The sequence below is a fragment of the Rutidosis leptorrhynchoides genome, chromosome 4 (genome assembly GCF_046630445.1).
Source record: "Rutidosis leptorrhynchoides isolate AG116_Rl617_1_P2 chromosome 4, CSIRO_AGI_Rlap_v1, whole genome shotgun sequence".
Taxonomy (NCBI): domain Eukaryota; kingdom Viridiplantae; phylum Streptophyta; class Magnoliopsida; order Asterales; family Asteraceae; genus Rutidosis; species Rutidosis leptorrhynchoides.
Window position 1 is genome coordinate 408,931,074 of NC_092336.1, and position 14,317 is coordinate 408,945,390.

Below are 14,317 nucleotides of genomic sequence, written 5' to 3' on the forward strand. Positions count from 1 at the left end.
GTGTAAAATCGCGTATATAAAGTATGATGAGAAATACCTTTTCAAAAAATTACTACACACTAACGGGCAGTGTACCCGATCGTGCAATAGTATAGAAAATGATAAATACCAGTTATCGTTCCAAGGACAGTTTACATGCAATTCAAGATTATTAACTAAATGCAATTAACTAAACAAATAAAATGAAATAAAAGAAATAACAGATATTTGATTTTGGTTATTTTAACGATTAACCAATCAAGATAGATTTAAAGTAAAAAAATATTTTTGTACTTTTAAGTTTATAGAAAATAAATGCAGACTCAACAAACAAATTAAAAATAGTTTTAAATTCAATAGACAAAGAAATGCTCTCCTAGATCTTTTACCCTCAGTGTCGGATGATATACTATTAAGCACTAGTTATATCGATAAATTCATGCAATTACAAAATCAGTTTACCCAGAGTTCTCTTTTAGCAAACACTTCAAGCTAGGATTTATCGGTTTAGGGTTCCCTTTCATCGAAGACCTCTTTCGCTTGTGACTAAGTAATTAACTAATTAAAAGATTTAGATTCAATTGGTTACGTGTTCGCTTCACACAATTCATCCCTGTTTTGTTCAATCAATGTTACCCAATTTACCCCTTGGTCCAGTAAGCACCCAATTGCTTAAGACAAAGCAATTGAAAACTAATGCACTAAATTGAAACAGGGTTCCCTTTGTTCAAACAAGTACACTAATCAATTTGATAACATTAATCAACACCCACAAGAATGGTTCTTCTATCCAAACTTACAATTATCATGAATAAATCAATAAAACATAAAATTAATCATCTAACACTTAAGAGTATTCAATCTAGACAAACATTTAAGTATTTAGCTCATGACTATAATATAGATTGAACACAAATAATTAAAACACAAACAATCCATCATTCGTATTATCAAATTAATAAATTGAAAGTGATCAAAATTATTCATGAGCTAAATAAATAAAAAGGTTAAAAGCCAAACTCCTTTTTCTTGATCTCTGTTTGTCATGACCCAAGGAACACAAAAGACAAGTACTTTGCTTTGTTTCTTTTACTGCACAAGACCCACACAAAAGCATAAAACAATTAAATTGATTGTTCTTCTTTTGACTCCCTTTTGTGACCAACGACCAACCAGCACACCTTTCTTCTTGATTTTATCGTGACCTAATACCAAAAAGTGGGACCAAGAAATTACAAGACCACACTTTGTTCCTTTCTCTTGCGTCGACCAGGAACCCAGAGGGGGTCCCACCTGCGGCTGCCACCTTCCAAAACCTACGTATATCCTTTTTATCTCCAAACAATTGTATTTAAAAGGCTTACACCACTTGGTGCTCAAGATATTTCAAATTATATTCAGTCCATCTTCAATATAAATAAATCAACCCACTTGCTGTCCCAATAATTAAGTGGCGCTTTCGTCACACAAGTAACACTTTTCGTCTAAGCTTCTTTTCAGCTTCAATCTTCTTAACTTTATAACTCGATTATCTATTTTACTCCAAAAAGTCATCAATACTCCATAATTATCCGAAATTAATTATAATTTATTAAGTATCGAAAGTTCGCATAATTAATTCAAATAAATACAAAATAACAACGATAGTGCCTATATATAATATCTAAAAACATGTATAAAATTGGCACTATCATGTATATAATGCTGTTTTTCATAATTAAATCCTTAATCACTTTGGGGATTCAACAGTTCCCAATGTTCCTGCGATTGATCCTGGAACTCATTCCGCCACTCCTAAATAGTCTATTTCACCTTTTGCTTCGCAGTTATTAAAATTTATGTGGTTATGTAATGGCCTGAGTACCTTAAAACAATGTTCTCTTTTGTGTTGGCTATGTTTGTATTGTGGGCTTTGTTGCCCTTTTGGCAATGTTTGTAATGGCCGTTGGGCACCTTTTATGCTTCTGCGAATGATTTTCTATGTTTTTACAGCTCGTATTTTTATGTATCTGATCTCTTCCAGATGGGGATTCTTAATTTATACAAGGGTACTTTTGTATCCTTTGTTTTAATAATCACGAAGATGTTTCTTCGTGATCTTTTTATTTGGATTCCATTCAGATGGGAATCCTTAATTTATACAAGGGTACTTTTGTATCCCATGTTTTAATAATCACGAAGATGTTTCTTCGTGATCTTTTTATTTGAATTCCCTTTGGATGGGAATCCTTAACTTATACAAGGGTACTTTTGGTATCCATTGTTCTAAAAATTACGAAAATGTTTCTTCGTGATCTTTTTATTTGAATTCCCTTTTAATTTATACAAAGGTACTTTTGTATCCCTTGTTTTAATAATCACGAAGATGTTTCTTCATGATCTTTTTATTTGAGTTCCCTTCGGATGGGAATCCTTAATTTATACAAGGGTACTTTTGTATCCCTTGTTTTAATAATTACGAAGATGTTTCTTCGTGATCTTTTTATTTGGATTCCTTTCAGATGGGAATTCTTGATTTATACAATGGTACTTTTGTATCCCTTGTTTTAATAATCATGAAGATGTTTCTTCGTGATCTTTTTTTTTTTTTGGATTCCATTTGGATGAGAATCCTTTATTTATAAAAGGGTACTTTTGTATCCCTTGTTTTAATAATCATGTAGATGTTTCTTCATGATCTTTTTATTTGGATTCCCTTCGGATGAGAATCCTTAATATATACAAGGGTACATTAATATCCCTTGTTTTAATAATCACGAAGATGTTTCTTCGTGATCTTTATATTTGAATTCCCTTTGGAAGGGAATCCTTAATTTATACAAGAGTACTTTTTGTATCCCTTGTTTTAATGATCACGAAGATGTTTCTTCGTGATCTTTTTATTTGAATTCCTTTCGAATGGGAATCCTTAATTTATACAAGGGTACTTTTGTATCCTTTGTTTTAATTATCACGAAGATGTTTCTTCGTGATCTTTTTATTTGGATTCCTTTCGGTTGGGGATCCTTAATTTATACAAGGGTACTTTTGTATCTCTTGTTTTAATAATCCCGAAGATGTTTCTTTGTAATCTTTTTATTTGGATTCCCTTCGGATGGGAATCCTTAATTTATAAAAGGGTACTATTTTATCCCTTGTTTTAATAATCACAAAGATGTTTCTTCGTGATCTTTTTATTTGAATTCTCTTTGGATTGGAATCCTTAATTTATACAACGGTACTTTTGTATCCCTTTTTTTACTAATCACGAAGATGTTTCTTCGTGATCTTTTTATTTGGATTCCCTTCGGATGAGAATCCTTAATTTATACAAGGGTACTTTTGTAACCCATGTTTTAATAATCACGAAGATGTTTGTTCGTGATCTTTTTATTTGGATTCCCTTCAGATGGGTATCCTTAATTTATACAACGGTCTTTTGTATCCCTTTGTTTTAATAATCATGAAGATGTTTTTTTCGTGATCTTTTTATTTGGATTGATTCCCTTCGGATGGTAATCTTTAATTTATACAAGGGTAGTTTGTATCCCTTGTTTTAATAATCACGAAGATGTATCTTCGTGATCTGTTTATTTGAATTTTCTTTGGGTGGGAATCCTTAATTTTTTTTTACCATGGTATATTTACCCACTTGGGGGGGGGGGGGGGGGTTATTTACCCTTCCCTTCATATAGGTTTTTAGTGTTTGTGACCACGGGTGTGTATGGTTGGTATTCCCTTTAGTGGAGAATCTTTGGTAATATTTGAGGATTTGCTTTTCATCCCTTATCATAGTTAGTGTGAAGACACTACTTTTGTGTACCCAGTTGGGGTATTTATTTGCAGGTTATTCCTTATTTCGAGAAATCTAACCTTAGTATATTTTGAAGCTTTCGCTCCTTTCCTAGTCTTTTCCTTTCTACTTCATTATTAGCGATACACTTCATAATGTGGTTGAATTCGATGCGACAAACATTTGACAAAACTTGTATGAAGTGTATTGACTACTTTTTACATTCACTTCCACAACAAAATGATGATAAGCATAGGCTGGATTCTAATGATAGAATCTTTGAACAACCGATGTTCCTTTAGTTATGTGGAATAGGTTTTCCTTTCACATCGTTCTCCTTGGCCGGGTTGTTCATTTCTTCCTAATTTCCTATGGCCTGTTCATCAGTTGAGACATAGAAGTGACGTGCTTCTATTTCCCTTGTAAGCCTCGGACCATCAGATAGTGCTCTATTTTTAGCCTTGTTCTTCGTTTTCATTTAACATGCTGGTCTATTCCTGCTTGGATGGTGCTTTGTCATGGTCTGCGAATTTGGTGAGGTAACTTCCGCATTGTCTTCATATTCCTCCACGGGTGTGTTCGTGACAATTTGCGGAGGTTTCTGAAGTGTTGCCTTTGTGGTAGAAATCAAATTGCTTCCTCTCCTATTTTGTCTTTATGACATAAAGCTAATGGTTATCTTATTCCTTGGTATTTCTCCTATGGGATGTTTCCATGATGCATCCCTTGGGTTCTTCCATTGACTTTTTCATGGAGAGTAAGACTTTTTCCCTATCATAGGTGGATGCAAGTGCCCCTACTCCTTCGAAAGTGTAAAATTTCACAAGTTGGTGTATCGTTGACACTATGATTCTCATTTTCCGCATGGCTACTCTCCATAGTAAGATATTGTATGGGGAAGAAGCTCGTATTATGGAGAGATTGAGCGTTTATGTCCTTAGGAATGGCGGTTCTCCTATGGTAAGATCCAGCTCGATTTCCCCGATTAGCCAACATCTTTCTCCAGAAAATCCTACCAAGGGAGCTCGAGCAGGCGATAGGCAACTCCTGATGGCTTGACTAAGTTGAGCAAAGCAATGTTCGTACATGACGTCACAAGCACTTCCTCCGTCGATATATCCTGTGAACTCGTCTATTGTAGACTTTTCAACTTATGGTGACCGAAAGATTTGATGGAGTAATAGTAACGAGTGTCGGGAAGAAGAATTCATCCTATTCCATGATTCCATATCTGTTGCCCCTTTTCTTATAGCATTGATACGAATCAATTGCGAAGATGGCTTTGTCTTCCTGATGCTTCTTTTCTTTGTTTGCTGGGTCATCTATCTTTTTCCTTATTCGGGTTTTGTATCCCCTTGATGAGGTGGGACAGTTTTCCGAATCGAACTGCTTCTTCATTTGCTATTTTGAAATTAAAGCATTCGTCTGTTTCATGACCGTAATCATTGTGGAAGTCGTAGAACCTGCTCATGTCTCTTGGTTTTCCTTTGCTTGACAATCTTCCTGGAGCTTTGAAATGGTTGGCCTCTTTCTCTTTAGCTAGAATGTCTTTTAGGCATTTTATAAGTGTCCCCAATATTCCAGCTCCGGAATCTCTTCGGTATGGCCCGAACTTATTCTTATTCTCCCTTCTTCCATTCTTTTCCCCTCTTCGATCTATACTTTCATTCCTTTTGTGTATGGGTGGTTCATCTTGGACAAAAGTCCATGTCGTTTCCTTTTCATCTAACCATATGTAGGCTTTGTTTAACAAGGCTTCATACGTGGAGGGGAGGTTTCTGCTAAGGTGTTCGATGAGGTGACGAACCTTTGACCCGTATAATAACCCCGATATTCTCTGAGATTCTGGCAAGTCCGGGATCTGCTGGGTCTCATTGGTGTATCTGATGAGAAAGGCTCTAGTGCCTTCGTTATCTCTTTGTCTTATGCTATGGGCGGCCACATGGTTTTTCTTGTGCCGTTTCTGTTGACTGAACTTAGATCTAAATTGTTGTTTGAGATCATCGAAACTAGAGACTGAGTCTTTGAGAAGAGAATCAAACCAAACCCTAGCGTCACCTTTCAACATATAGGAAAAAGTATGGCATGCCACCGGCATGCTCCATTTTGACATTCTATTTGCTCCTTCGAATACATTTAAGAAGTCATTTGAGTCGTCTTTCCCTTCGTAGTTTATTAGGTGGGCTGGTATTTTCATCCCATCCGGGAATGAGCAACATTGGATGCTTGGGACGAAGGGAGTTTCCTGACTTCCTTAAGGGTTTTCTGTGCTTTGTGTTTCTAATGCCCGGGAATTTCCTCCTTGGTTGTATGCCCATAAAGATGGTTAGGGGGTTTTGTGGCATGTTCCAGGCCTGGTAGAAGCAAGAGTTGGTCCCTGGTGCCATGGGGATGTTCTGTGGAGTTAGTATAGGCGCTGTTCCTACGAATGTGGAGTTCTGATTCGCACATGATATTCCTTGGGGCCATATATTCTGATTTGGGAGGGTTGGCCCATTCCAACTTGGGTGTTGGGGTAGGACGAAAACATTTGGTATGTGAGGCAAGGTAGTTGTAGTGGTAGAGAGTACGTTATGATTACATGGAGCTCCTGTAGGGATCTACAGAGTTACATAGGGTTGCGAAGTGTTGGATATTCCCACATGTTGTGTTGTGGTTTGAAGATGGGAATTCACCAGATGGGTTACTGAGGGATTTTGGCGAGGTGGCTCTTCCATTTCCCTCTCTTCGTCGTATACTTCACTTTCGTACGTGAGAGTCCGTCTGCTTTGGAGGACTCTCGTAGCTCTTAGATCTCTCATGACGGTTCTGATATGGTCGTGATTATTCAAGATGAACGTTTTGTCTATGAGCAGTAGTGGTTCCACAGATTGTGAACCAGAGCATTTGGTAGAAATGAACGCAGTATGTGTGAGCGGTGATTTTGTGACCATCCCTACCGGTGTAAACCCAAGTGGTATGTGACTGGAGTTGGTCATGGCGTTGACATTGTACTTTTTAAACAGAATATATATATTTATTCGTCCCACAAGGTGTGCCAATTGTTTGTACAATTCTTGTCGGATCATATCGAAGAGATAAGTATGCCAACGTCTGGTCACAGAGAAAATATAATATGGGTGAGTGTGGAGTGGATTTCCCTTCGTTGGCGATTCTTCGAAGCCCGAAGGTAGCAAGTGTGATAACTGCTTTACACCACCGAAAGGGAGTTAAGAGTATGTGGATATGACATCCGGGTGATCGATTGTATATCTTATGCCTCATTTAATTCTCTTATTTGTAGCGGAGTATTCTCTTCCTTTGAGGTCTGTTAGTTCCCCATATAATTTGGAAGGATTAGTTGAATTTCCTTTTTCGGCTTCTTACATAGCGAGAGTTATATTGTCTTTTTTCTATCTTTGCTCAACTGACCCGCTGGGCTACTATCAGGGGTACCATAGTTGTCTTTTATCTAACCAAGGTTCAGTGCATGGTACTCGATGTCACCGTTTCGTCATGAACTGGCTTCGTATGCTCTCTTCGTGTTTATCTTCATATACATTTTTACTTTGTGAGAGACAACTATCAGATATAATGAGCTAGCATGAAGCACCTACCTTTAATGCAGTTTTGGTAACCACTGAATGTGAGATCACATTGTGCGCTTCATGGCGCATAACAAAGATATTATCGTGTAATATAAATGTCAAGTAAATGATGTGTTGAAAGTGTGTGCAGTAGTGCTTAGCTTATTCTTCAACTTTTAAATTTATAAAACCTTTATTATTACACTTTAACACCCTAACGAGCAACAAAACCCGATCAGATGTAGTAATTTAGGTTATCGTCCCAAGAGAGCGTAGATGCGGATAAAAGTTGTCTTATTATTTAATTCTTTTTAAAGAATTAAAGATATATTTGTATGTCTTTTATAGGATAGATTCTTATCTCTTAGGAAAGAGATGCTTTTAAAGATAAATAGAACAATAAAGTAAAACAAGAAATTGAAGATTCAAAATAAATACAAATAAAAGTAAAAGCAATTACATGGACAACCAACTCATACGGGAATCATATTAGACAAGTTTCATAACTTATATTAACACAAAATAGAATAACAGTCATAGACCAATTATTATTCCTTAATAGGCTAAACTAAGTGTTGCATATCATTCAATAGGTAGGACTTAAAGCATATGCTAGATATGTGATGTGCATAACTAACATCTTAATTCTTCATGTTCAATTCAATTACATGATACACATTAATCTTGTGATGAGGATCAATATGCAAATAGACTGACAAATTATATAAGCTATTAAACACCAAGTAGATCAACTCAAGTTACTAGCTGAAAGTCAATCACGAAGTTCTCATGCAATCATTAATTAAACAAATCCAAACAAAGGTTCTTCGATTAAGCCTAACAATATCAAATTCTATTATATAAGCGTAATTCAAATCAAATAAGTTTATCACTATTAAGCTTTTTAACTTAGTTGCATGCAATTCAATTTAACAAGTTTGATGGACTAGATCTAAACAAGTAGCATGAATTGAATAATAGATCATCGGATCAAGTACTAATCAATCCTAAAATCATGTTATTTAATCATTAAGCATGGCAAACAAGTATACGTAAGCAAAACAGATTCGAAACAATTCAAATATCATCACAGAAACTCAACCATACAGATCTGAAAAAGAACCAGGAACTGTACAGGTGAAGAACACGAAGCCGACGGCTTCCTTCCAACCAAGCCGGCGGCTTGGGAGGTGAGGCCGGCGGCTTCATCTGATTCCCAGATGAAGTTCAGTTTTCGTCAACGTAACCACTATGAACGTTTAGTTCATAGCAGAAGACGAACAGAAACGAATACAGTAAATAAAATAAGTAAAACGATAAGATAAGGATATGATCATAACTTAAAAAGAAGGTAGATGTAAAAGAAGTTGAATTAAAAACTTGAATCTTGATTACAATGAATAAATCTAACCTAAGGGTTTAGAGAAAACCCTAAAAAAACGACCTAACCAGAATTATTGAATTCTGAAAACTAATACATATGAAAACTGAGACCAGAGGCCTGTATTTATAATATTCTGAGACGGTGGCCAAGCCGGCGGCTTCAGTGGGAAGCTGACGGCTTGCCTTAGGTCGATGACTCCTTTTGCAAGTTTAACTTAATCCGCAAGCTCACATCTTTAACCGTCATAATTAAGCCGGCGGCTTCAGGGAAGGCCGGCGGCTTCAGAGATCCACCAAATCTTTTTGATTTTGTTTCCATTTTTACTTGAACTTGGTCGACAAGTTGAGAAACCGTGTTCATTAGGCCGGCGGCTTCAGGATGAAGTCGGCGGCTTCCTTTGCCTTTTGCTTTATCAACAAGTTCTTTCAATTTTACGAAGATTCTGGAACATTCTGACATTCTTAACTCCAAGCCGGCGGCTTCATAGCACCCATGCCGGCGGCTTCATTTAGTCGTTCTGCAATTTTCTTTATTTTTGATCCTGTTTGATACATAACTTTGATAGAATCATTAGAAATACCTTTTTCCCATTTTTGCCCATTTTAGTGTGTTTTGGTATTAAAATGACTCTAAAATACTAAGATAACTCCTCAAAATGTTATAAAAAACTGTATAATTTATGAGTTATCAGTAAACTAAGAGGCAGTATACAAATATTAGGAGGATAGATCGTTAATTTATTTGCCAAAGCAGTCAAGAATATACACATATATTGAGTTACATGTACCCGTGCAAAGAATTAGATAAACAAACATATAACTCGTGAATACAAATCAGAGCATGTAGAAATCAAACAATTAATTTTTTTTCTGCTCTCACAAGAAAATAATATACGGAGTATATTCTTTCTATACATGCATAATTAGTGTACCTTTGTATCTCAAAAATCCATACCCAAAATGATCATCTATTGTCTTAATGTATGAAAACAAAAATCTTTCGGTTTCTGCCAACAAATAAGGAAAAAAGTCAACAAAGTCCAAGAAAATGACTTTTATACGAATTACAAATCCTGAAATTTTCACATTCCAAGCAAATACGCCATGTAATATGAATCGAAAACAACTTAAAGATACACAATATAATCGTAGATGTGTAAAGGTTTTGGTACCTTTCATTACAAACAAAAGAAAGAGGCCGACTCCGTAAGTTTGATCAATTATCTATTTACTAACCTCTTTCAACAATTTTGTTGTATATTTATATATTGTTAATTAAGAGATTAATCACGATTAGTGAAACACATTATTACAACAGTAATGTATTTCCTTCTGAACAATTTAAGAAGCTACATATATTTAATTTAAATTTTAAGCATATTCAAACGGTTCGACCCCTATCCCAATTTTATAATAACTTCTGTTCAGTTGACCCATTTAAGATAAAACACAACCCAAATACCCCCACTTACATTTAAATGTTTGTGACCTCGATACTTATTTTGTGGAACGGAAATTAAGCTTTATACTTCATGTATAAAACTCACATGTATGTTAAACCCACTGCTACTTGATGTGGACATTCTTTAATGATCTTGACCAGCAATATATCTATAACAGATATAATATATAATTCAGTTTGCTATTTCATGTTTTGTTGCTTTGAACTCTTAAGTTTCCCAATCTAAATATCTAACCTTAACACCAGCAATTTGGACAGCCTCTTTGAAATCATGAACATGAATACAAATAAATCCCTTCTTGCTTGATTACCCATATCTGTTAATGAACATAAGAATAGTATAATCGTAACTTGTATATAAAGCATGAAACTAATTAATCAGTGACAAAATGGGCGGTCGGTTAAAAAAATCAAAATCGTATAGATCAGAAGAGGTTATGGCAAGTTCACGGGTTAGTGGATTAAATATGAAACAAAAAGTATGGTAACACAAAAGGAATAACTTTATTTTCAATATAATTTGATTTAGGAATGGGTCTCTGAGGATTATTCTAGATTCGAACCATCACAGTAAGACAACATGGACTCTTGTCGCTAAATCATCTGAACGACTGCACAGAACCATTATCCCATGAAGGGTACTGATACTCGTAAAAGTGTTCAACTTCTTTTAGTTTCTTCTACTTTTGTGTCCACTCGTCTTTCATGATACTTCTTATCAAGTTTATAAGAATGAGTGTGTGAAAGTATTCTTTGGAAGCGTCTGATGTTCGAATGAAAATACATAACTCTTGACTCTTGAGTAATAAAGATATGCGTGTCACAGGGCTGATCGTTTGCTTACGCGACATACACGCATGTACAAACCTGCCACCGCTAACACCAACAACGACGTCGTGCAATGAATTGCCATTGACATTTCTCTTTTGTCTCTTTTTACCATGGATTATGTTTACTAACAATACCGTATACCTACTAACTGAGAATCAAATTTTTTTTTAAATAAAAAATAAAAAAATTACTTACATATATACCCTCTTAATTAAATTACCTCTCATATAACCGAAAAAGAAAGGAAAACGGAAGTGATTCACACCTACAACGACAACCTACAATCCATGCGACCAGAAATTAGAAGACCACTCATTTCTTTTTTAGCTAAAACAATACATCTAAATGTCGAATCCAAGCAAATAAAAACATAATTTGTCATTTTTTCTAAAATAATGCTACTACCAAATTGAAGAGAATATCAGTTAAAGAAAAAGAAAATATCATGCCTTCAGCAACAACATCATTTGAAACATAACTATTTATGCAATGACTATCCTCCATGTTTAAATACAAACGTTCAGCTGACATCAATGACCAAAAAATTTGAGGCAACATTAGGAACAACGTATATTAAGGCCACATGCAATGGGCCGTGAAAGAGGCCCGCCACCGCCACCACCACCGTTCCGCCACCACCTCCGCCAGCCATATCCCTCACCCTTCTAACGGGTGGATTTGTGGGGCCCATCTGATTTATTTTTTTTCTTTTTTTTTCCTCCTCCAACGGATACATGTTTTTTTTTCCCTCCTCCAACGGCTACATGTTTTTTTTTTTTTCATTTTTTTTTCTCCTCCAACGGCTACATGTTTCTTTTATTATTATTTTTTTTAAACCAATAATACACTACATTTTTCTCTATATATACATACACTCTCATTCCATTATTCACCCAACACTACTATCAATTCATATTTCACAAACACAAAAAAAAATTTCAAATGGAAGTGGAAGATTTATTAAATTCTCAGAGTGAAAGCGAGGAGAGCGTGACAAATAGTGATAGCGCAGAGTCCGATTCCGATGAAGATTTAATTCAAGACGGTCACAACGCGCTTAACTATCTCGATTTGCTTGATGCAATGGACCAAGAAGATGAAGCTCGAAATTCTCGTACAATTTTTAGAAGACGTCGGTTACAAAGAGATCGGATTGATACCGGTAATCGTTTGTACAGAGACTATTTCTCGGATAATCCAACATTTCCGGGTGATTATTTTCGAAATCGATACCGAATGAGTAAGTCATTGTTTAATCGTATTGGTCATGCTATTCTATCATATGATGCTCAACCGAGACCCGATTATTTTAAATATTTTGATCAACGTTTTGATGCAACCGGTCAACTCGGTTTCAGTATTTTTCAAAAGTGTACATCGGCGATACGTCAATTGGCGTATGGCATTGCGCCTGATGCATTCGATGAATATTTACACATGGGCGCATCTACGTCTCGTGACTGTTTAAACAATTATTGTAAATGTATTATTCATATGTTTTCGCGAGAATATTTAATGAAACCAACTGAAGAAGATGTTCGTCGATTGCATGCCAAACATTTGGGGATGCACGCTTTTCCGGGGATGTTAGGTAGTCTTGATTGCATGCACTGGGCTTGGAAAAATTGTCCAGTTGCGTGGCAAGGGCATTACCACAGGGTGATCATGAAGGACCAACAATAATGCTCGAGGCGGTTGCGTCCTACGATATGTGAATTTGGCATGCTTTCTTTGGTCCAGCGGGTTCGAACAATGATATTAATGTTCTTAATGAATTATTTGTTCGAAAATTTATTGGATGGTCGAGCTCCGGAGGTTCGTTACACTATCAACGGGCACTGTCACGACCCTACTTTTTCCGTTATCTTTTTCCGTTAATTATTTAACGACCGTTAACTGTTAGTGTGCCACGTCATTTCTATAACCTATATTATTATTTTTGTAATAATATATATATAATAATTATTATGTGTTATGTGAATATATGTATTCATATTTTAATTTATACGTTTCTACGTTCCGCGGATTTCCATCCGGCGAATCTTTTCGGTTTTTAAACCAACGGTCGAGCTTTCGGGATTTTTAAATCCTAAATATTTTAAATATGATATTTTATGATCATATTATTAGTAGGTGTATTTATATTTATTTTTCGTCGCGCGTTCGTTATCTTTCCGGATTTTTAATCGCGTAAGCGTGTTTTCGCGTTTCGGGCTTCGTTCGGGATTTCGGGCCACAAGGATTTCACCATTTAGCAAAATTGGGCCATGGGGCCCACCCCCATGACCCCCATTCGGCCGAAGTCCACCAAGGGAGGGAGTATACTCCCTTGATTTTTCTTTTTCCACTTCATTTTACAAAATCACAAAACCTAAATCTATTTTTGCTCTCTCCTCCTCCCTTCTCCTTTCTAGGCCGTCGCCACCACCACCATACATCACCATCTTCACCACTTTTTATTGCTTGGATCATCAATTGGCTTGCATAATCGGATTCCTCTCGTCTTTCTCTACACATCCATATTCTTTGATTCTCGATTAGGGTATAAACCCTAACCCTAGAACTTTTCATATTTATTTATATTTCTGTATTTTGAGTTTATATTATTAGTATGATGTATATTAGTTGTTGTAATGTTGTTTGGATGCGTAGAATTACTCGTTTGCATATGATTTCGGTTTGTAAATTTTGGACAGCAGTTTGATTCGTATATTCTGACTTTTTAACTGATATGAATGTTAAAATAAAGTACATAAATGAGTTCCTCTCATCAAGACATTAATTTTAGACTCCGGATTCATGTCGTTTCGATTCCCGGAGCCCTAGATATGCTTAATTTGGTTTTTGTTAAAGATTGAAAGGTGTTCTTGGCATGAACAAGGTTGGGTCCGACTTTGTGACCATCCTTGGTGTCTTTAGGGTGTGTTATTTGGTTAGGACTAATGGTGGGACGAATTTTTATGTTCGGGTCACCTAAATCCGAGCCACGGTTCACCCGTTGTGCCCGAATTACTGTTTTGAGTAAATTGATTTCCCAAATGTTGTCATGGCTGATATCCACGACCTAGGGACTGTTCTTGGAGTGTTCTTGAGTTCATATTTGTGTCGGGTGGTTTGAGAAGGTGAAGTTGCATATGTGGCTTGCCCGAAACCGACACCCGGGGCTCAAGATACGACCCGACGAACTTTTAAACTTAAAACTTATGGTTCATGATTAAACTTATGTTAAAATTAATGGATTTCATTATTAATCAATTACTTATGATAAAAGAAGTAATTATTATTATTTAAAACTTGTGATATAAATATTTATTATATCATTTA

At 35.9% G+C, this 14,317-nt stretch overlaps 2 protein-coding genes across 2 annotated transcripts; one reads left to right on the forward strand and one right to left on the reverse strand.

Moving 5' to 3' along the window:
- Positions 1-5,069: 5,069 nt before the first annotated feature.
- Positions 5,070-5,864, reverse strand: LOC139841991 (uncharacterized). Its single transcript, XM_071832172.1, has one exon. It carries the CDS (start codon positions 5,862-5,864, stop codon positions 5,070-5,072), a length of 795 nt encoding a protein of 264 aa, XP_071688273.1.
- Positions 5,865-11,935: 6,071 nt separating this feature from the next.
- On the forward strand, positions 11,936-12,676 carry LOC139841992 (uncharacterized). The gene has a single exon (XM_071832173.1). The coding sequence runs from the start codon at positions 11,936-11,938 to the stop codon at positions 12,674-12,676; it is 741 nt and encodes a 246-aa protein (XP_071688274.1).
- The last annotated feature ends 1,641 nt before the right edge of the window (positions 12,677-14,317 follow it).